At 36.8% G+C, this 23,654-nt stretch overlaps 1 protein-coding gene across 4 annotated transcripts in view; it reads left to right on the plus strand.

Annotated features, from left to right (window-relative positions):
• Window positions 1–20,793, plus strand: part of sfswap (splicing factor SWAP) — a 122,916-nt gene extending 102,123 nt beyond the window's left edge. For all 4 annotated transcript variants that reach the window (XM_073871356.1, XM_073871357.1, XM_073871358.1 and 1 more), the window contains exons 15-18: window positions 3,346–3,492; window positions 8,739–8,900; window positions 9,647–9,719; window positions 20,179–20,793. In XM_073871356.1, coding sequence (XP_073727457.1) covers window positions 3,346–3,492; window positions 8,739–8,900; window positions 9,647–9,719; window positions 20,179–20,244 — 448 coding nt within the window. In that variant the 3' untranslated portion in view covers window positions 20,245–20,793. The remainder of the gene's footprint in view (window positions 1–3,345; window positions 3,493–8,738; window positions 8,901–9,646; window positions 9,720–20,178) is intronic.
• Window positions 20,794–23,654: the final 2,861 nt, after the last annotated feature.

Below are 23,654 nucleotides of genomic sequence, written 5' to 3' on the forward strand. Positions count from 1 at the left end.
AACACCTCGCTCTTTTCTTATCATTGCAAAAGAGACTCTCATACACTGTTGGTTTTGAACGTACAGATATGCTTTTGGCAAAATGAAGAAATCAAACAGGATGCACGTACTGCTGTTTTCAGTGAAGTCAGTGAAGTGCTACAAAACCTTCTCAGACCCCAGAGAATCAACTATGCCATATTGTTTCTGCTTGTGTCAACCCATTAATAGGTTAAATTTTAAATATGAATATTTTCTAGGTTAATTTAAACCAACAGTTGAATTTGTCCATACCCAACCATTGTTCAACAACAACAATTGTTCACACTACCCAGCTAGTTTAGAATGTAAAAAAATTGTTAATAGTGGCTTAGATAGAGTTTTTCATATACGTGACATTGGGCCACAAAACCCAAGGTCATAATAAATCAATACGCCCCAAGAAGCAGTGGGTTACTAGTGCATTTTATAACAGCTAAAGGGGTGTTGTTAGGCATGACGCGAAGGGTTATAAAGCATTAGCTGCTATAAAATGCACTTTAACACCACTGCTTCGCAGGGCTTATTGCTTTTATAAAACAGTTACTAGCAGGTTGCATAGCAGGTTTTCATAAAATAAAACACAGCAAATAAGTTGTAATTAATATTAGTACAAATATTACTCTACCGCCAAACAAAGTTGTTCCTCAAGTGTGTCTGCAACAAAGCACAGTTCCCAAGCAACACAGACGCAGCAAAAACACAATGAAAATATGATGAAAGACTGTGGTGTTTATTTTTATATATCAACATTCATCTAATTTTTACATTAACATTTATATTGTGCAACTGTAGAAGTGTGGATCAAATATGCTGGGAAGCATGCTTAACCCTTTTGACCGTCAGCGTTTTAAAAATCAGAATGAAGGACCAGAACTGCCCATTTTATATATATGTATATTTAGGTACGCATATAGTAAATAAATAAGCTTTCCATTCATGTATGGTTTTTCAGGATAGGACAATATTCGGCCAAGATACAACGATTAAAAAATCTGAAATCTAAGGGTGAAAAAAGCAAAATATTGAGAAAATCGCATTTAAAGTTCAAAGTCCAAATAAAGTCTTTATCAACACATATTGCTAATGAAAAGGTTTGTTTTTGTGCTCTTTACTGGCTTACCAGTGTAATGACCTTGTGGACTGAATTGGGGATAAATATAAATCAAACTTGAATGGGAAATTCCCAAAGAGCGGGTATAGCAACAAGTAAAGTTGTTTGGAGTCTAGTTTCTAGCCCAAATTTTTTTCGTGATTTTAATGCATCCACTTACAGAAATAAGCTTTTGATATAATTACGGTAGGAAATTTACAAAATATCTTAATGGAACATGATCTTTACATAATATCCAAATGATTTTCGGCATTTAAAGAAAAAATAATCAATTTGACTTATACAAGGTATTTTTGTTTTTTCTAAAAATATACCCATGCGACTTAAGACTGGGTGATATGTATAAAGAGCTAAACCCCTAAACTTGTTTTAAACTGTTTTATCTAAGAAAAGGAAAGTAAATATAGCTTATATATTTTTTTCTTCCAAGGCCTTCGTGTACTAAAGAGTGTTGGTTTTGCCGATGTATCAGTTGTTAGATCACGCGTGACTGCAAAGCAGTGTTTCGGGAGAGTCATTTGCTCAAAATTACTCACTGTAGTATAATTTTTATTACAGCTCACATTAATAACACGTCCTTATAACAGCCCGACCCGGCAATAAAATACAAACATTAAATGAGCAATACTAGGATGAGAAATAATTTGCTGTAAACCGGCAAACATGGGTAATGTTGTGTCTCCAATTTTCGTTAAGCCTGATAATAACACCCCAGTTTGTAAGCGACTCAAGTCTTTTGTTATTTACAACCCCCTGACACCTAACATCTCTCATCTCCAACCAACACGTCAACAGCAGGGACCGGCCTCACATTTATCCCTAATGAGTTTATCTGTCCGGTGTAGCAGAAAAATGGAGAAAAAAGAAAACTCGCACTGAATGCAATTATAATAACTGGATGCGAAATATATTTTGGTGAATAAAGAAATCTCTTATTCAGATAATAGCTTTGAGACCCCTGCTCTAGATTCGATTTAATGCGCTTTCTTTCTTTAAAAAATGTATATTTTTGTTCTCCCCGCCTGTAACTGACCCTCATATTTTTCATTGCTTTTCTTTTCTTTTAGTACTTAAATTCCATGTGCGTGTGTGTGCACGAGAGGTTTATTTTTATTTGCATCATCTATCTGTGCGGGTGTTGTATATGCCCGTCTCATTGCTTCGCAACCTACGCACACCTGCTATTACCAGCCCTTCCGTTTTGTTTCTGAAGTGTCTTTGTCAACATCAGATTACATTTTCTAAGGTTCGTTGAAGATTGCTTCATATCGTCATTGAACATTAAAAAGCTCAGACACCATTAGATACGGCTAAAAGAAAGACTTGAATTGAAAGATGCTGTCATGCCCTTCAATTAATTAAGGATGTAGATAGACCCTAACCTTCCTGTTCTCGGCCTCGTCCCTAATTCTTGTTAAAATTTCATTTGTTAAATGTGCCGAAAGAGTTCAGCGGTGTCAGATTGCTCAACGGCTCCATACTTCAGTTGTGTTAAATAAAAGTTCTTCAGAGAATTGAAGCGTGCAAAAGTCAGACAGGAAAGGTTTATGCCAGATATCTGAGTGCTTTCTTTAAATAAATGAGAAACGGATCCTTTGAGTATTGGCTTGCGTAGTAGTTTTTACAATTTAAGATTGATAGCAAATAGCTAAGGCAGGGAATTTAATCATTACACACCCACTGTATTGTAACACCTTCTATAAGCAGATCATTAAATATATGATCATATTAAAAATAAGTTGTGCAACATGCAAAATTGTTTATATTTTGTTTTAATATACGTTAATGTTCTGCAAGGTCCATAGATCCTAGTTAGATATAATAGATCTAGTACAGTCTCTCTGGGTTTATTTTGCGATAATGACTGTCCGTTATTCTTCTTATCACACTGCTACTTGTCAAATAAATAAATAAACAGACATTAAATTTTAATTTAAGCTATTTTGTGAGAATAAATAGACCATAGAGAAAAGCAAGACACATAACAACCCCAGGAATGAGTTGCTTCGTAGGACAATTAATTATAAAGTTTAGTTTTTATTATACAGTACAAAAAATATTTGATGCCACGATCCACCAATCAGACGCAAGCTTTCCAGAACTTAAGGCCATACAATAACACAAACTGTCAATTAAATGAATTTTAGTAGTAATCCTTAGTAGACCATGTTTTGTCTTTTGTTCACTTTTCATGCCCCTCTCTCCTCTCACAGGTCTCAGTCTCGTTCCCCCGGCCGAAGGGATCGTCGCGCTCGCTCACCGGAAAGAAAACGTGATGAGAGGGAGAAGGAGAGTTATGGCACAAGTGCCTATCGCCTTGGCAGTAACCCAGGCCTGAGCCGGAGGCGCTCCCGTTCAAGGTGGGCAACAGCAGAGCTCAACCGCTAGGCTAAAGGCTCACCAGATCATTAACCTCCTGTTTATACAATAAATATTTATTACTGTACTCTTCCTAATGAAAACACAGAATTGGTGGGTTTCAACTACATTAGCGTTTATTCATAGCACTTAAAATGTCTGCCTGTCTGCAATTATGTTAAGATTTATAGCTGCCGCTCTTTGCAGCGAGTGGATGGAGTTGCTTTTACTCATAGAAATGGGTCTTGACTCCTCTCAGTCTACTGTAGTGTAATAAAACGTATGAAATAATATAGGCTTGGGTACCGTTTACATTTTAATCATACCAGTATCGGTACGAGAAATTCAATTTCGGTACTTTACTTTGTGTGGTAACAAAAACATTTATCTTAGTAAAAAAATTAATACAAACTTCTCAAAAAAAACATTTTGTTTTGTTTTGAAATATTTTACACACTCAGCTAAATAAATCTTCTTTCTACCTCTCAAAACTATCCCTATAACCTCCATGGCATAGGGTGAGTACACAGTCACACTCGTAAAAATTATGTGAACGTCAACCAACACCGTGAAAATGTTTTTTTCCAACATCCAGGCTTTAGTGCAAATAATTTTTTTACTTGCCCGGTCAGAGTTTTACTTGCCATGTCAAAATTTTCACTTGCCCTACCAAAAAAAGCATCAATAAAATAAAATAGACCTGCCTATTTTTTATTGTTTATAGCCCATGTAACTCAAACTCAAATAAATAAGGTTACAATACCAAAAACTGTTGAAAAAAATTTCACCCAAAATTTTCAAATATTGACCTTAAAATTGTTGAGTTCAGTTGCCAACCATTAAAACACATTTTTTTATTTGGTAATTTTGCTAATTTTAAGAAAGTGGTCCATTTGGTAGAGCATGATGCGATTAATTGCAACTAACCTCAATTTCGAAATGCATAGTAAAGCTACGGTATATGTAATAAAAAACACTTAACATTTTTACTATTTAAACCAATATTGAATGCAAATATTTTCATTAGAAATTTTAGCCTGGAAAAAAGGCCTGAATTTTTGCCTAGTATATGGCCAGTTGCTTAAACACACACCCCACTTTTTTAAAAATAGGCTCATTTTCCGGCTCCCCTAGAGTGAAACACTTGATTTTTACAGTTTTGGAATCCATTCAGCCGATATCTGGGTCTGACGGCACCACTTTTAGCATAGCTTAGCACAATGCATTGAATCTTATTAGACCATTAGCATTGCACTCAAAAATGACCAAAGAATTTTGATATTTTTCCTATTTAAATCTTGACTTGATTACTTTCAATAGCAGGGGACTATTTTAGGGCACTGCATAATATCATTGCACCTACTGCAGCCATGGTACGGCAGCAAAGTCCTTGATTTTTATGCAAGAACGAGAGCATAGTTCCTAGCCATATCGGCCTAGAAAATCTAAATTTTTATTTTTTCTGTCGGTCTTCGTACACAATGTTACTAAGTTTTAAATAGGAAAAATATCAAAACTCTGGTTATTTTTAGCGCGATGCTAATGGTCTATTCAAATTCAATGGATTGTGCTAAGCTATGCTAAAAGTGGAAGCGCCAGACCCAAAGATCGACTGAATGGTTTCCAAAACGGTAAAAATCAAATGTTCAATTCTAGGGGAGTTGAAAAATGAGCCTATTTTCAAAAGAAAGTGGAGTGTCCCTTTAAGCATAGCATAAATCTCTAAAAACTTGAGTTTAATATGTCATCAAGTATATAAAGTCATATATAATGGTGACATGAGAAAGTACTGAATAGTAAAAATCAACCATTTTAAACAGAATGACAGAGAGAAACATCTGTTTGTATTTACTGCAGCTCTGATAAGGTTTCATTTTAAACCCTCCAGTTGTATATCACCGCAGAGCCATTTGGCTGTTTGTCAGCATGCTGTTCACGGTGGTGAAAGTGCTTTCCTAGTGTTTCCTCAGAGCGACTACCCGGCCCGGTCTCTTCGGAGACTCTAATCCTTCTTTTGAAGAGGTCAATGAGACTTCATCATCTCCATCCTCTCGCGATCTCGTTTCTCCATCCTTACCAATATTATCTAACTGACGCCTCTGAGGTGCTAAAGCAACACTGAAAGAGCCGGTCATGGTGGCTTCTCAGATCTCGGACGGCTTTTATGTCACCGGTCTTTATCTGGGCGGTCCACTCTCTCCAAGTCCTTGGCTCAGTAGAGAAGCGAGGCAAGCTTTTTTCGCACCTTCAAAGGAAAAATATAAGGCTCAGCAGCATCTTACATTACATCCTCGACTCTTTGTAAGGAAAGAATTGAGAGGGTGAGATAGATGGTTAGATTACTATCAACAAGCGCGTTTCAGTGTAACTGCAAATAAGAGGTTTAGTTTGATGTAGGATGATGGGGAAACATCTCAGGCGGCAAGCACTTTTCATACTTTTATAAGTGCAATTTTTAAGATCAAAAAAAATTGTTAGACTTCAGGTGAAGAAGTACACTACTGAATTGAAGTGTGCTCTGTCTTGTTGTTTCTGCAAGGACGAATCAATGCATTTTAACTTCTTTGTCTCAAGGACTTGATTTCCTCTCTTCAAGATTTGTTTTGTCATCTTGCTGCATTGCAAGGTAATTAGAGGTCACTGTGCCTATTAACTGATGCTTGGGTGCTCCTTTAAAAACATATTTTTTATTTTTTTAAAGGACAAACCCAAAGAATTCAAATAAAATATTTATAAATAACAGACAAAGGCCACTTGATATGGACTGTGTTGTTTGTGTATACTCGAGAGTGAGTGTGACTGCTTGTATGCATATTATATACTGTATGTGTGGCCTGTTTGCGGCTCAGGGTTCTTCATGACGTGCGGTTGATTTGAGTCTTCACACATACTGCTTGTCACTTGGTCCCCGAGCCCATAAGAAAAGCAAAATAGTGGGGATGTAGGGAGGTACTTGTCGCTCCAGGTCTTTTCTTTTATATTGATTTCTTGTTTTTGTAGCACATGAACTTGTTGAAAAATTGAAAATTCATTGAAATCATCTTCTCACCCTTCCAAACCCATACTAGTTTCTTCTTTCTATGAAACGCATGTGTGGAGATTATATATTGATCAAAAACCACCATGAAAGAATAATAAAATTAGTGTGTCTGGAGTGCTTTATCTATCCACGTTTACTCCCAAAAGTCATCTCATAGCGGTTTAAAGAAACAAAATATGCTAATTTTCCAGCTTGCCTAGAGTTAAACATTTGATTCTTACCATTTTAAAATCCATTCAGCTGGCGCTAGCACTTATAGCATAGCTTAGCACAATCCATTGAATCTGATTAGACCATTAGCATCGTGCTAAAAAAATTAAATTTTCAATATTTTTCCTATTTAAAATTTGACTCTTCTGTAGTTACATCGTGTACCAGAGCATGTGAGCGGTGCGGAGCGGGTAATTTGTTAGTTTGAGAATCTGTAAAAACAGCTAGCAATAAGTTATGGAGTTCAAATATTGTTTTTAATGAAGTCGCCAGCCTTATATATAAATGAAAGAAATGAAACTAAGATGACAGAATAACTGTAGCGTCATCTGCATCTGCAGTTTTAAAGATTCAAATTACTTTAATCTAAATGATCAACACATACAAAGCGCCATAACATAACTGACTGCTTACCAGCATTAAAACCACTTAAAATAAAAACCTTTATAGTTCTTTGTGTATCTATAGCGTCCGCTCCGTGAAATGAGGAAGCTGCAGCCAAAAACGCCGGTGCCTTTATTATTAACTGACTGAACACTTGACTCTTACTTGGACATTAAGATATTAAATTTTTTCATCAACAGTATCTGCGTGAAACATTATAAACATTGATGATAATCTGCCGACTCGACTGATTCAGCACGTCCCCTATTTTACAGAGAGTCCGCTTAATTAACGGCTTTTCGTTCGATCCTCGTGAGCTAAACATTTTTGTTTGGTAATTTGTTCGTGCATAGGCTATATTTCTACATCTTTTCGACCAAGTAACACTCGGTATAAAATGAAAGTTGTTATAGATAGCATTTAAGCTTGTTCTGAAATTATGACAAATCAGTCTGACTAAAATGATCTATCCAGATTAATTTAGCCAAAATAATGATTTATTCGTTTTCATACTAGATAGATACACGTTAATTTATCTACTAATATATTATTGAAAATGCCATAAATAAATACTCATGACCTTCTGTATTGCATTCGTTTTGTACATTTACAGGTTCAAAAATTACTGTCTAATTTTAATTTCTTTAAAATTAAAGAATATAGAATTAATATTACGGAGCTCCGTATCAGTTAAACTAGGTCTAATAGCCAACACACAACTGTACATAACTGCGACTTATCAGCTAATACTTTAATTAAATGCAATTATCCAAGAACGTCAGTACAGAAAACAATTAGGCTTACTAAATATTTTTTTTATGTCGGAGCGGGATCTGAGCGGGAATTGGTTTATTTGCGAGCGTGAGCGGAAACTTAATGGAGCGCTTGCTTGGGCGGTGAACGACTGAGTGGAGCGCTTGAACAGTAGAGCGGAATATATAGCGGAGCGCCACACCGCTCTGCTTCGCTCACATGCTCTGTCGTGTACTAAGACCAACAGAAAATTAAAAGGTGTGATTTTCTAGGCAGATATGGCGAGGAACTATACTCTCATTTTGGCGTAATAATGAAGGATTTTGCTGCAGTAACATGGCTGCAGGAGGCGCAATGATATTACACAGCAGCCAAAAGTAGTCCCCTTAGTAACTTTCAATAGCAGGGGACTAGTTTCAGGCACTGCGTAATATCATTGCGCCTGCTGCAGCCATGTTACGGCAGCAAAATCCTTGATTAGTATAAGCCAAAATAAGCCTAGAATGTCTAGAAAATCGCAACTTTTAATTTTTCGTTGGTCTTAGTACACGATTTAACTACAGAAGAGTCAAGTTTTAAATAGGAAAAATATCGAAACTATCGTTATTTTTTAGAGCGAAGCTAATGGTCTTATCAGATTCAATGGATTGTGCTAAGCTATGCTAAAAGTGCTAGCGCCAGAACCGTAGATCAGCTGAAAGGATTTCAAAACTCTAGGGGAGCTGGAAAATGAGCGTATTTTCAAAAAAAGTGGAATGTCCCTTTAATCGATGTGATTTATACTATAACATGAAATGTGATTGAAATAGTATTCCCTTAATATATAATCTTGTGTTTAAGTTTAAAAATTCTCTCTTTTAGATCGCCCCATGAGAAGAGGAAGAAGAGTTCAAAGTCTTCGCACCGTTTGAAGGGTTCTTCATGTTCACCCTCAGCATCTCCTGACAGAGGTGGAGCAATGACCAGAGTCTCTGCAAGCCCCTCCCCCACCGCAAGCCCCACCCCCAGCTTAGGGCAGTCCAGGTAATGGTCATCACCCCAATCAAAACCTAAGCATGCGTTTCAGAGATCAGCTGAAGTCAGCTTCAGTCAGAATCCTATATTGTAAAACTTTTTTTTGCACTTTGTTGCAATATTAATTCAAGCTTTGCTGAGAGCGCTATGGCACCCTGTGGGTGAGGCACAAAGACAGCCTTTTTGGATTTGGAGTTACGTTTTTTTTTTTGTACGATTTGACAACTTGACTAATTACCTTCTGAATGAGGATTGAAAGCATTAGAAGCTCTGAATCACCTCTGGTGACGTTTTGATTTGAAACCTTGATATATTTTTTCGACAGCTCAATATTCCTGGAATGTAGAAGGAAAGCGGCGATTTAAATCTTAGCGTTTTATTTAGCTGATTATGAATGGAGTTTCATTCAAACACCTAAAAAGAAACTAACTGCATGGGGTTACTGGATATAAAAACAGACTTTTTTCAAAAAGTTGTTTTAAAGTTTCTTGGCCTTTAGCTGTTTTTCTTTCTCTTACCTCCCGCTGCACTCCTCTTACTGCTTTTGTTTTATTTGTGCTGCTGTCATTTTTCTTCCGGCACCCGTGAATATTTCATGACCTTCTCTGGTCGTTGACTTTCGGGCATCAGATCACCAGTCACCATTAATTTTGTATTACGGCATTTTTCACCTCCTCTACTAGTTGACAGACATCTGTTTCTTTGTAGCTCTCTCTCTCATTTTATCTCTCTCTCTCTCTTTGTTTATTAAACAGGGATGGATCTCAGGAGAAAGACAAGCCAGTACCACCAACTATTGTCTCTGCAGTTCAATCCAAAATCACTCAGGTATGTAATAATAAATGAACTCCCAGAGTCACTATGCTTCTGTGAAAGTACTTTTGTGCACCTCTTCCTGTAGTGTAGGCACATCACACTACGTCAGGGGTCTCCAATGTGCCGTCAGCGTTTTTTTTTTTTAGTTGCCAGCCAGCGGCAGCATTTTTGATGATTTTCACAAAAGTTTAATGTCATCCAGTTTAATGCCTTCCATTTTGCCTCTACGTCGTCTCAGACAACAACATGTTTGTCCTTGAAATTCTTGAAAGTTTGTGAATCTGGGAAGAATTCAAGGCCCTTGGAAGTTGTTGGAAATATACATACATAGATACAGGTCATTGAAAGTGCTTAAATCTCTATTTCCTGTGTAGTGTAGGATAATATCATAAAAATTCTAGACTTTTTTTAAGCACACATGCTAAACTGTTCGCTTTACATGCTTATAACTTCTGTATGCGAATGTTGATTCATACCAAAAAGCTTTTTTGCATAGTTGTGTTTGACACATGAAAACGTCTCGGGTTACGTATGTAACTGTTGTTCCCTGAGAAGGGAACGAGACGCTGCGTCTCCCTTGCCATACTTCCTGCAACCCCGATAATGCCGTCTTCGGCAATATTTCAGGTAGCGATATACTTCCTGGCTGTCTTTGTCATAAAGCCTCACCATTGGTTGAATTTTGATATACACATTCAGACGCACTTACCCCTAAAGTATCACCGTAGTGACGCGGCGCGAGTTCCCTCGAAAGGGAGCTGTAACAATGTATCTTAAAAGGTAACACGATGTAACCTTGCTCTCACTTGAAATGTGTCCCCACATTTAGTCCTTGAATTTGAGAGTATTGGACCTGGAAAGTCCTTGAAAGGTCATTGATTTTGAAGTTAACTAAGGTGCGGTGACCCTGTATATATTTTAACATTTAAATAAATATTTAAAAAAAAATTAAATTAACAATGGCTTGCCATGTGATGTTATATTTGTTTCTTTTTCTTCAATGTTTAAGAAATAATATACATATTTTTTTATTATTTATAGAAAATAAATAATAAAAGTTTTTCTACTTGAAGCATTTTAAGGCTAAATCAAGTTTAATTGTGTGTTTAGTGTTTCAAACCCGTAACCGTAATGTTACAGGAACATCAATATCTTTCTCCCTTACAAACACTGTAACAAGCTCATGAAACTTTCTTTTACTTCCTCACTTGGTTTAATTTACTGCCAAAGGGGAAACGCAGACATAAGTGTGAAGCAGAGCTGACGAGACCTTTAGACGCTTAGTAAACCTTTAATGTATGTAATTTAAAGTCAATCTCAGTGGCTTGTGTTTGCCGGGCTTTACGTGCTGAAACCGAAAAAATACATTTATCTGGTTGCGTGACCTTGTCGCCAGCGGTGGCTATGTTTGTGTGCCCGCGTGTATGTTTATGGTTGAAAGGGAGCTTGTCACCATCGCATGCTGATTCAATGCAGCTGTCAGTCTTTCCAGCCTTGTTTTTGATCCCTTTACTTACCTGGCGGGACTGAAATGCAACAAAAGCTTTATTCTGTACTTTTTCTTTTCCCTATTTTCCCATGAACGCAAAACGCAGGTTGCTGTAGGTCATACTGTAAAGTCAGTGTCTAAATGAAATGATAAACAAACCATACTGTCAGGAATTTTGCATGCAGCTGATAGGATCCCAACAAAAGCGGTCAAGCAGATAGTCCTCTCTGTTTTAAAAAAAAAATAACAGGGCAATGCCGTGACATGGCTTCAGATTTTTGTCTGGATCACAGCGTCTCGAAATTGGCTCTTATTAAAACCAGCAGCCGCTGCCTGAGTCGATAGTATCACGGTTAACCTTGACAAATAACTACAGGCAGAAGTGTCCGCAGGCCTGAGCACGCCTACATTTCTTGTAATTTCACTGCGAGGTCCCCTATGTTCTTTTTCGGCCAGGCAGAGACAAACTCCAGACACTGCAGACCACACATAGATCCTGTGGTACAGATATAAGTTTCAGCTCGGCTCAGTTTGATCCTTGCCTGCAGCTCTACCACGTGCGTCTGCTGCAGATCCTCCAGAGGAAAATGATGTGCAGTATTGATAGAGAAAGAAGTGCTCTCGGGAGGCACACCGATGGAGACCGGTGGAGTTTTACAACTGCAAATGAAAAAGCTGTAACATTAAAGGCAGTGGAAGCATGTTCTCCGTCTCCCCACTGCTCCCTTGGGATTTTATGGACGTTATATCTGCCTGTCAGCCAAACAACAAGGGACGCTGCTTTATGGAGCTCCCGGTGGAACACAACGGTCTCTTTATTTCATGTGTTTTACGTTTTCCTCTGTCTCTAAAAGTCAGGCACTTTTTCTTATTTGGCAGTGTTAACCACAGGCTGCGTGCCGCGGGCGGCAGGTGACTGATGGTTTGATTAGAAGGTGTGTATGGTGGATTGCAGTGGGCGCCCAGGCAGGTTATTAGTTCTTTATTAAAGGATGATGTGTACGGGGTAAAACCCCATTCACACAGCACTTTAGACCCAGAAAATTTCTGTAAAATTGACAGAGAGGCTTCTGAGAGGATTCACATCCTGTAAATGTTTTGTGTAAATGCTCCCATAAAAGGACCTAGTAACATTGCCATAACATTTACAGAAAGCATTTTGTGTGAACAAGATGGAGAAACAATGCCGCAAGCGGCGTGCCATGTCCTCGCAACCAGAAGTTTTGGTCAGTGAAATGTCGGCAAACTGGACTGAAGCAGAGATCAGAGAGCTCGTCACTATCTGTGCTGAAGGTGAGATCATTCACCACAGAACAGTGCATCACGCATTCCTTATGATCTTGTCATTAACTAAAATGCGTTCTCATGGTTTCTCAAGAGGGAATTCATGGATAAATAGCAAACTTTGTGGGAGAAACCTGACAAAGTGCAGGACTTTTAGCTCTTTCGCCAGCCAGTGCCAGTATTTTTCATGATTTTCACAAAAGTTTAATGATGTCCATAAAATGTTCTTCTTTAAATATATAAATATACAATATTTCATATGGACGAAACAAATCCTCTGCTTTCAAACAAAAAAAAAACGTTTCATCCTACCTTCATTAGTTCTCTTGTAATCACCTCTCAAATATGTGTAGGTTTCTTCAAAAACGCCAAATTTTGAGCAAAAGGCTGAGATAATTCCATTTTTGTGAAGGACTTTGATAGAGATCAGATTCAGCGCGATACATACACAAAGTTCTTACTCTTTCACGTGAGACTTTACTTCCAGGTAAACATAAGTTACGGAAATACTCGTAATTGGCAGGGAAGCGTTACGAGTTAACTCGCCAATGGCATTGAAAGAGTTAAATATGTCACGTCTTTACGGGATCTTTATGGTATGTGTGCGAAGGCACACACAGATTCCAGAAAATCATTGGCAGTGTGAATGAACCAGGAACCAAATGATCCCGGACAATCCCAGCTGCATTTTCCGTGCATTTTCCGTAATCTCTGTGAAAAGGGCTTTAAAAAGACCAAAAAAGGTTACACTTTATTTTAAGGTGTCACTGTTACATTGTAATTATGTATTTAAGTACCAAGTAATAATCATCACAACATGTACTTACATTGGGTTAAGCTAGGAATAAGGTTTGGTTTAGGATTAGTTGCATGTAATTATGCATAATTAACTGTTATTACTATAATAATTACATGTAACATGTGTAACAAAGACACCGAAAAAAATAAAGTGTTACCCCAAAAAATAATAAGCGTTCGATCCCCTAGTTTGCCTCACTATGGGGGGGAGACATCTCATACCAACTATGGATGCATCAATATATCGGCATATACTCTGTATCGTCAGATAGAAGCAAATTTTTTCCACTATCGGACTTGAGCTGATGTTTAAAAAGCAGATAATCAGGACAAATTATATCTTGGCAATCAAAGGGGGCGAACAAACACAGTAGAATTTGGTGACAATATAGATGCACCAATTTTATATTTATACCCCTGTACCGATAGCCGATTATTCAGACTGATATCTGTCAATACCGATAGTTTAGTGGTTATATTAACTTGCATTAAAGGACACTCCACTTTTTTTGAAAATATGTTCATTTTCCAGCTCCCCTAGAGTTAAACATTTTATTTTTACCGTTTTGGAATCCATTCAGCTGATCTCTGGGTCTGGTGGTAACACTTTTAGCATAGCTTAGCATAATCAATTGAATCTGATTAGACCATTAGCATCGCGCTAAAAAATAACCAAAGAGTTTTGATATTTTTCCTATTTAAAACTTGACTTGGTAACTTTCAATAGCAGGTGACTATGTTCGGCTGCTGCGTAATATCATTGCGGCTCCTGCAGCCATGTTACGCCAGCAAAGTCCTTGATTATTATGCCAGAATGAGAGTATAGTTCCTAACCATATCTGCATAGAAAATCACAACTTTTAATTTTCTGTCGGTCTTAGTACACAACGTAACTACAAAAGAGTCAAGTTCTAAATAGGAAAAATGTGGAAACTTTGGTTGTTTTTAGCATGATGCTAATGGTCTAATCAGATTAAATGGATTATGCTAAGCTATGCTAAAAGTGGTACCGCCAGACCCGGAGATCAGCTGAATGGATTCCAAAACGAGAAAAATCAAATGTTTAACTCTAAGGGAGCTGGAAAATGAGCATTTTTTTTATTCTGAAGAGTCAATTTTCTAAATGTTATTAATTCATATAATGACCATTAATATTGAACATTTTCCTGTGGTGTTTCTTTACATTTTCTATACAGAACTCAAATTCATAGCATTTTCCTGTTCTCTTTTTATTGACAAGATATATGGACTGATAGTAAAAACATCCAATAGTGTAAAAAAAAGCTTTTATTGTCCGATATATCGGTGCACCTCTAGGTGAAAAAGTTGCAGTTTGTATGGTCTGAACTTATAAGCAAAACTTATTGTTATGAATCGGTATTGGCAGATGTCATTCCAAGTAATCAAATATCGCTATCGACACTGAAATTTTGTATCAGTGCATTCCATAATACCAAGGATGTGTCCAAAATAGCCCCCTATACCCTCAAATAGTGCATTTTAGAGAACATCCTTTTTTTGTGACCAAAGTCAGTGGACATTATTGAGTCCACTCGTTCAATCCCACAATGCACTGCAATAATGAGTATTGTCCACTGAGGCTTGCCCCAAATTTAATTATTGTGTATTTTGGCGGAAGATGGCACCTGCACTGCAAGGCTTTTAGCGAGCTCAAGTGTCTGAATTCACTCAATCATTTTCATTCACTATAACTATACTGGTGAACTAATGTTAAGAATAGTGATTGCAGGTATAGGGGGCTATTTCAGACACGGCCCAAGTGTACTTTTAAAGAGACTGGGTAAGAGTGCAAAGGGGGGGATATGAAAAAAGTCTGATTTTCGTCCTTAGTATCTAGGACATGAGTAAATTGAGGAGCTTTTAGGAGCATTCTTCAAAATTGCTTTTAAATGACCCAGGCCTGTCACCAAAGTACCACCTCTCTGAACTTGAAGTGGATAAGATGTACTTTGAACTCTGATAATGTGAGTTAGAATGTGGGTTACCTGTCAAACTGATCAAGGTCTGGACCCAAATAACTAGAAAAGCGAAAAGCAATTTGGGTGTTAGTTACGTGCATATTGCAGAAATGTAGTTCAGTGTCAGAAAGCACAAAGACGTATGTTCATATCGTGAGAGAGAGAAAAGAGTCGGGCATTCACATTCTTAGATATTTTTACGCCTCAGAGTCGTGGTCTTTTAATGAGCTCTAATCATGCTGAAGATGTCTTCATTTCATTGCACTTATCTGCTGGAGTCATTTAAAGGCTTTTATCCCAGCTTAGTCCTGTAATTGTATTGTATTAGATAATCATACTGTGATCTAAGATCCATGTTCTGTCCTTTCCTTTTGGGTAGCACTGTTTTTTAGTCCATAGACACCTTCAAGAAGTAGTATATTTTCTTATCTCGCCTTAGCAAATTGTTCAGCCACACTGCATTGTGAGTAAAACAGCATCACTTCAATGTAAGGCTCCTGTAGAGGGAAACAGTAATAGTTACGCCTGGTCAGCTAGATGGCGATTTACTGGCTGGATGAAAGTGTTAGTTTTGGACGGGAGGTTACGTCCCCTTTGTACCTTCTCATAAAATGAGGCGTGACTTTTTCCAACCCACATGAAAGCCATTAGATTTAGTTTTTATTGGCGATAGAGATCAGCCTCAGCACTCTTTTATAGTGTTTTTTTGCTTCTGTTAAAAATCGTCTGGAGGGAAAGGCATGCCGATGCCTGCATGTGTGACATTCGTGCTTCTCGTGACCACTTGTTTGTTTTACGATTAATTTTGCTGGGGTTTTATTGGAATTTTCGGGTTAATAACTTTCTCGTGGTTGGATGAGGAGGTGGAGGGCGGCGGTGGCTTAATTTAGAAAACATCAATGAGCAAACCTTGCTCCTATGACAACTGCAATTTAGCCACCTGTTCCAGAAGGATCATTTTCCAAGTTTGATATGTAATCTCCAGGATGTGGCAGAGGATGATGTTAAAGCCGTCACCAGAACTAATAATAGGCAGAAATGTATTGAATCGTAGCGTAGCTTAATAACTGTGATTTCTTTATACATTTGTGATCTTGTCTTTGAAAACCCAGCAAAAGTAATTTTTGTAATGTACTGTTTTACATAAAATCATAATGTAAAGAACAATCTGTGAAAAATAACCTTGAAATATTTAATATTGACTGAGTAAGGTCTTGTCAAAGATTGAAAGCGATGAGTGAAATCAAACTATAATGCTGCAGATCTTTTCATTGGATTATGAGACTTTCTATCATGAGCCTAAAAACTCGACAAATACGACTTCCAGAAGACACACTGGATATCCTAACCACGAAGCGTCACAGAAAAATGGCACATATAGTCACCCTATACAAAACAAAACAAAATTAAATGGATGACTTTGACCAAATGTGATCTTGGACCATGAAACCAGGCCTCATAGCACGGGTATATTTGTAGCAAGCCAGTAATACATTGGAGGTGTCAAAATTATTCATTTTTATGCTGAAAAATCATTAGCATATTAAGTAAAGATCATGTTTCATATTTTGTAAATTCCCTACTGTAAATATATCAAAACTTTATTTTTGCGAGTGGATGCAGTTACTAAGGACTTCATTTGGACAACTTCAAAGGATAACACCACAGTGGTTCAATATTTTACTATGTTCTTACCTCAATACATACCTTTTCTTTTTTCAATGCGTGCACTTAAAGGGATGGTTCACCCAAAAATGAAAATTCTGTCATCATTCTGTCAACATGTTGTTACAAACCTGTATAAATTTCTTTGTTGTGATGGACACAAAGGAAGATATTTTGAGAAAAGTTTGTAACAAAGATATTCGTGGCCCATTTACTTCCATAGTATTCTTTTTTTTTCTTACTATGGAAGTCCACATACGATTTTACAGAAGAGGATTAGGGCCACTGGTGAAAAAAATTTTTGAATTATGACTTTAATCCCAGAATTCTGACTTTAATCCCAGAATTCAAACTTTAAAGTCAGAATTCTGGCATTAAAGTCAGAATTCTGGCATTAAAGTCAGAATTCTGGCATTAAAGTCAGAATTCTGGCATTAAAGTCAGAATTCTGCGATTAAAATCTGAATTCTGCGATTAAAATCTGAATTCTGCGATTAAAATCTGAATTTTGCGATTAAAATCTGAATTCTGAGAATAAAGTCAGAATTCTGAGAATAAAGTCAGAATTCTGAGAATAAAGTCAGAATTCAAATATTTTTTTCACAAGATTAAAGTCAGAATTCTGAGATTAAAGTCAGAATTCTGAGATTAAAGTCAGAATTCTGAGATTAAAGTCAGAATTCTGAGATTAAAGTCAGAATTCTGAGATTAAAGTCAGAATTCTGAGATTAAAGTCAGAATTCTGAGATTAAAGTCAGAATGCAAATATTTTCACCAGATTAAAGTCAGAATTCTGAGATTAAAGTCAGAATTCTGAGATTAAAGTCAGAATTCTGAGATTAAAGTCAGAATTCTGAGATTAAAGTCAGAATTTGGGGATTAAAGTCAGAATTCTGAGAATAAAGTCAGAATTCTGACTTTAATCTCAGAATTCTGAGAATAAAGTCAGAATTCTGAGAATAAAGTCAGAATTCTGAGAATAAAGGCAGAATTCTTAGAATAAAGTCAGAATTCAAATATTTTTTTCACCAAATTAAAGTCAGAATTCTGAGATTAAATCAGAATTCTGAGATTAAAGTCAGAATTTTGAGAATAAAGTCAGAATTCAAATATTTTTTTCACCAGATTAAAGTCAGAATTCTGAGATTAAAGTCAGAATTCTGAGATTAAAGTCAGAATTTTGGGATTAAAGTCAGAATTCTGAGAATAAAGTCAGAATTCTGACTTTAATCTCAGAATTCTGAGAATAAAGTCAGAATTCTGAGAATAAAGTCAGAATTCTGAGAATAAAGTCAGAATTCTGAGAATAAAGTCAGAATTCTGAGAATAAAGTCAGAATTCTGAGAATAAAGTCAGAATTCTGAGAATAAAGTCAGAATTCAAATATTTTTTTCACCAGATTAAAGTCAGAATTCTGAGATTAAAGTCAGAATTCTGAGATTAAAGTCAGAATTCTGAGAGTAAAGTCAGAATTCTGAGAGTAAAGTCAGAATTCTGAGAATAAAGTCAGAATTCTGAGTCTAAAGTCAGAATTCCGAGACCAAAGTCAGAATTCTGAGAATAAAGTCAGAATAAAGTCAGAATTCTGAGATTAAAGTCAGAATTCTGAGATTAAAGTCAGAATTCTGAGATTAAAGTCAGAATTCTGAGATTAAAGTCAGAATTCTGAGATTAAAGTCAGAATTCATTTTTGGGTGAACTATCCCTTTAATCTTTGTATAGCGTGTTGTGAATGTGTTAGCAAAAACATTTAGCATAGCCCCATTCATAAATTGTATCCCCATCGGATAAAAATAAGAACTATATTGTATGGCAGAAGAACACTTAGTTTGCAGCATTTCGACCTCGGCACAGGTACGACATCACTCCTGAGAACTACCCCTCTCGCACAAACGCCGAGTTCGAAGTGCTGCAAACTAAGTGCTCTTCCGCCATACAATATAGTTCTTATTTTTTTCTGCTTAAAAATCAGCACGTTTTATTTTGTGCCACCATACGTACTCATGTAACTACTCATTTAAAGGTGCAGTGTGTACATTTTAGCAGCATCTAGTGGTGAGGTTGCAAATTGCAACCAATGGCTCAGTCCACTCACCCCTTACTTTTGAAACACATAGAGAAGCTACGGTAGCCGCCACCGGAAAAACATGTCATTGTCGGAGACAACTTAGTAAAAAAGTTTGTCCGTTAAGGGCTTCTGTAGAAACATGGCGTCACAAAATGGTGACTTCCACGTAAGGGGACCCTCTGTGCATGTAGATAAAAACGTCTCATTCTAAAGTAATAAAAACATAACAGTTCAATATAAAAAGGTCTTTATACATCCCTGATTATATAGTTTTGTATATTATTTTGCATTTCTTTCAAAAGATCCTTCTAAAAATTACCCACTGCACCTTTAATGGTCTTTAAATAGGGAAAAGATGTGTTTGGTGGCTTCTAAATTCGTCCCTGTTAGGATCCTAAGAAATGAATGGGGCTAGGCTAAATGCAAACACATTCACAACGCGCTGTACAAAGATTAAGTGCACGCATTAAAAAAAGATAGGTATGTATTCATTCGTCTAAGTTGAGGTAAGAACATAGTAAAGTATTGAAAAACAGAGGTGTTATCCTTTAAAGACGATTTTTTTTCAATATATCCTAACAAACCATACATCTATGGAAAGCGTATTTATTCAGCTTCCAGATGATGAATACATTTTCAATTTAAAACAAGCTACCAATTAGAGCTCAGAATAGATCCCATAATAAAGCATCCTAGTGAGACGTCAACAACCTGTTTGCATATTCTAAGCACATTGTGGCTATTTTATAGATGCTATAAAGTATTTTTCTTGATATTATGTGAATAATTTTATTTATTAAAAAAACAGTAACACCACTAACGTGCTGATCAGTAAGCAAATATGCATAAGCAGTACATTTTCTCAAGCGTCACATACACCCTGCAGGCTTCTTTTAGCATTTAGATGCTCACCGGCAAGTTACTAAGGATGAGGAGGGGATTGCTATTATACAGCCCCTGAATCCTGATTGAGGTTTTCTTCTACAAAATACTACCAGGCAGATTTAGCAGCTGGGATTTCCACAGATACGAAGTCAATCTGAATTTCAAATCGCTCACAGTTGCATGCAAGGTTTTATAAATTCATATATGCTTGTTGTCATGTGCGGTTTACACTAAGATTAGGTATGTGTTCCCAGATCTCTCCTTCCCTTCAAATGCTAACTTTTTCTCTCTCTCTCCATACAGGACCTCATGGCTAAAGTTCGGGCTATGCTTGCTGCCTCCAAAGGCCTTCAGCCGAACTCCTCCTGAGAGAGCTCCCAGCATCCAGACAGGACTCTCATCCAGACGCCTGGGATGTTTTTAGCCTTTACCGTTTGCCTGTTTGGACCTTGTCTCTGTAAGATGTTTTTATTTTGCCTCCAGATCAGCATTAGGCACAGAGGCTAACTTTATGTTTAAGGTGGAGATCGACCACATGGTGGAAACCAAGCAGGTGTGGAAAGAAACAGACCAAACAGCAGATGGCTGGAGCTACGACCTGCTGTGTGTTTTAGCTGCAAAGCGACAAGAGGAAAGAGATAGTGAAGCCGTTGAGGTTTAATTCCTAAAAACAAATTTGCATATCCCCTAAACTCTTTCCTTTGTTATACGGCTTTATGCCGGAGGAGCTTCTTTACATCCTTCTGTGAAGGCTAATGATGTTTATTCTCTCTCTCCTCCGATCTCCCCTTCATTTGAAGCTCACATCTTTGGTTTTGAAGTCTCGGCCTTTGGTTTTTCATTTCCAAGTTTGTACAGGCCTAATTTTGCAGCTTCTTTGTAACACGTTTGACTGTCAATAAAGTTTGAAATATCGAACAGCGCGTACCCTTATTCTCTTCAAGTGACACCTCATCATGTTCCCCGTCTGTTTTTCATTTCCTGCACCTGCGAGTTCTGCCCTTTTGGCCGTCGGTGCATGTACGCATATCCCAGCGTGCCCTCTGCATGATGATTAGCCCTTGGGTTTATGCTGAAGGGTCCAGATGATTGACGGCCTCCAGAGGGGGAGAGCATGACAGCCACTGGTGGAATTGGTGGGTTTTTTTAAGCGAGCTTTTAATCTTGTGGCGGTTCAGATCGCAGCGGCTATGTGGTGTGTCTCATTTCAGTCCTGTGAGAGAGTTGAATGGACTGGTTTGAGATCCCCGGAGCGGGACGTTCCCATGAAATCCATATTAATGCGCACAATCCAAAACTGGCTTTGACAGTTTCCCGTGTTCAAACTATATTTCAGTGTTGATGGAAGTACAGTTTTTTTTAAATAAACTATAGGTTTGATTTATATTTGCCAGACGAATAGTGTAAACTGGTGCTTTTTTAAGGTTCATGTGTTTTCTTTTTGGTTGTAAGTTTGTCCCTGTACAATTTTTAGCTGGCCTGAAACATGCTAATAAGGCCACTATTAAAATGTTCTTGTTTATGAATTGATGCTTGAGGTTTCATAATTGCACCAATCACAGTACTCTTAACGTTATGTGCTTTTGAAAAGAACAGCTTTAGTCAACAGTTACCATCAGATGTAGTATTTTATATCTTTCTCATATGGTTACAATTCTCATTACACAATTGTTAAGAAATTTTAATCGCTTTCTTCCTTTTAGGTCGCTCAGACAGCTGCAGCATTTCAGTTGAACTATGCACCTGATTTTTTTATGGCTGCAAGATATGTCGAAATTACCGGAATATCGCAAATGTGCATCAGGGTTATGGTTTCATTTTTTTAATCCTATTTTTTTCTTCAGTTTAGTTTGAGTTCTGTTTAGTGGTGCATAAATAGTTTATATTTTGTTCTTGTTTTTTAAATAATTTTGTTTAGTTTTTGAGTTTTAGTATTTAGTCTACGAGGTAATATATTAACTCTTTCCCCTCCAGCGTTTAAAAAAAAAGTTGTTAGCCAGCGCCAGCATTTTTTATGATTTTCACAAAAGTTTAATGCCTTCCAGAAAATGTAATTTAAATATATAAACATACAATATCAAATGAAAGAACAGACCCTCTGCTTTCAAACTAAAAATTTTTAATCCTATCTTTATCTGTTCTCTTTTATCACCTCTCAAATATAGGTGTGTGATTCTCGCGAAATTAGACTTATGAGGTATGACTCATGAAGCATTTTGATAAAAAAGTGAATGCAAAGTAAGAGTATCAAAATAAGCAGCATACAGTTACAAACATCTCTTCATGTATTATTTTGCACATTATTTTTAAATGACATCATACAAACCTATTTTTTTCCACATTTAAGGGGAAAATTTTCATTACTGCAATGTGTCCAGGACTGGATTTTGGTTCTTTGACAGGGACATATTTATAATTTTAAAAAATCTAAAAAAAAAAAGCTTCAGTGCATGTTATACTATAAACATTTACAGTAAAGAAACGTGGTATTTGGTAAATGTAGAGACAATAATAAGGAATATAAATGTGTCCAAGAAAAATGTTCTCATCCTCCACAACAATTTTCAATTATTGTTTGGGCCCTCAAGGAACTGACATTTTCAAAAAATAATTGTTGGAAGGAACATAATTGACTGTGACACTCAAGATGGATAGCAGGTAAGCAGTTCTTATTTGTTCTCTCCAGATAAAAGTTGAAATTTTGTTTGTCATAGTATCTAGACAAATTTTTAGTTCTCATTACTGAAACACAAGTTTGTAAATGCATATATTTAATGTAATATCATGTTGCAGTTATGATAATTTTGATAATGATAATCAAAATCAAAAATCAACCTTAATCTTATATGTGCAAAAATATTGGCTTCAGTGGCTTTTTTAAAAATCTGGACACCTTTTAGGTCTGGATTTCATGAGAATCACCCAGGTATAGGTTTCTTCAAAAATACCAGATTTTTAGCAAAAAGCTGAGCTAATTGCTGAACGATTATCAAAACATTCATGGAGTTCTTACCGTTTGCCCTAATGAGTTGCTTCTGGGGTTTTTAAGCTGGGTAAAAGTGCCACCTGGAAATAATGGTTTGCCGGAAAAACTCATCATTGGCAGGGAAAGTGTTAAATGAATGCACACAGTGGTGGTTTTCAAATGTTGAAAATATGAGACACTAAGCCAGGCGCGGAGCTATGGGCGGGCCTGGGCCCGCCCAGATTGACAGCTGGCCCGCCCAATCAGAAATGTAAAAAATACTACTCTGTATAGTTAGACATGTATACTACTTTATGTGGTGTAATTTATCTATTGCATGTTATGTTAAAAACAGTAAAATTATAAGTAAGCCTGATAACAATTTAAAAACTATTAAAGCAGTTGAATGTTGCGTTATAATGAAATATTCCTAGCTTTCAGCCATGATCACTTTGAGAACTTTTTTGCAAGCAAGTAGAAAACGTATTTTGAATAACAACACGTTATAAATATGTGCTGCGCGCTTTCCTCTCAATAACATAAACACACAACAAATATGACAGCGGGGTAAAAAATAGAAAGAAAACATCTGATCATAGTAATGTTGTTTGATATAGCGATATAGCAGCACTATAAGTCACGCCACGTTTATTGCTACACTTTATACAATATAGCCTATTGCTTTTAAGCAACAAATAGCCTATCATAACAACCTATAAGCCTACTGTGTAATTGAGACATTCATTTAAGAAATGCATTAAAGCAGAAAGACGTAGGCTGCGGAAATATAGTGGGTTCACTTCAATCCACACCA

Source organism: Misgurnus anguillicaudatus, chromosome 9, assembly GCF_027580225.2.
Source record: "Misgurnus anguillicaudatus chromosome 9, ASM2758022v2, whole genome shotgun sequence".
In the NCBI taxonomy this organism is placed as follows: Eukaryota; Metazoa; Chordata; class Actinopteri; order Cypriniformes; family Cobitidae; genus Misgurnus; species Misgurnus anguillicaudatus.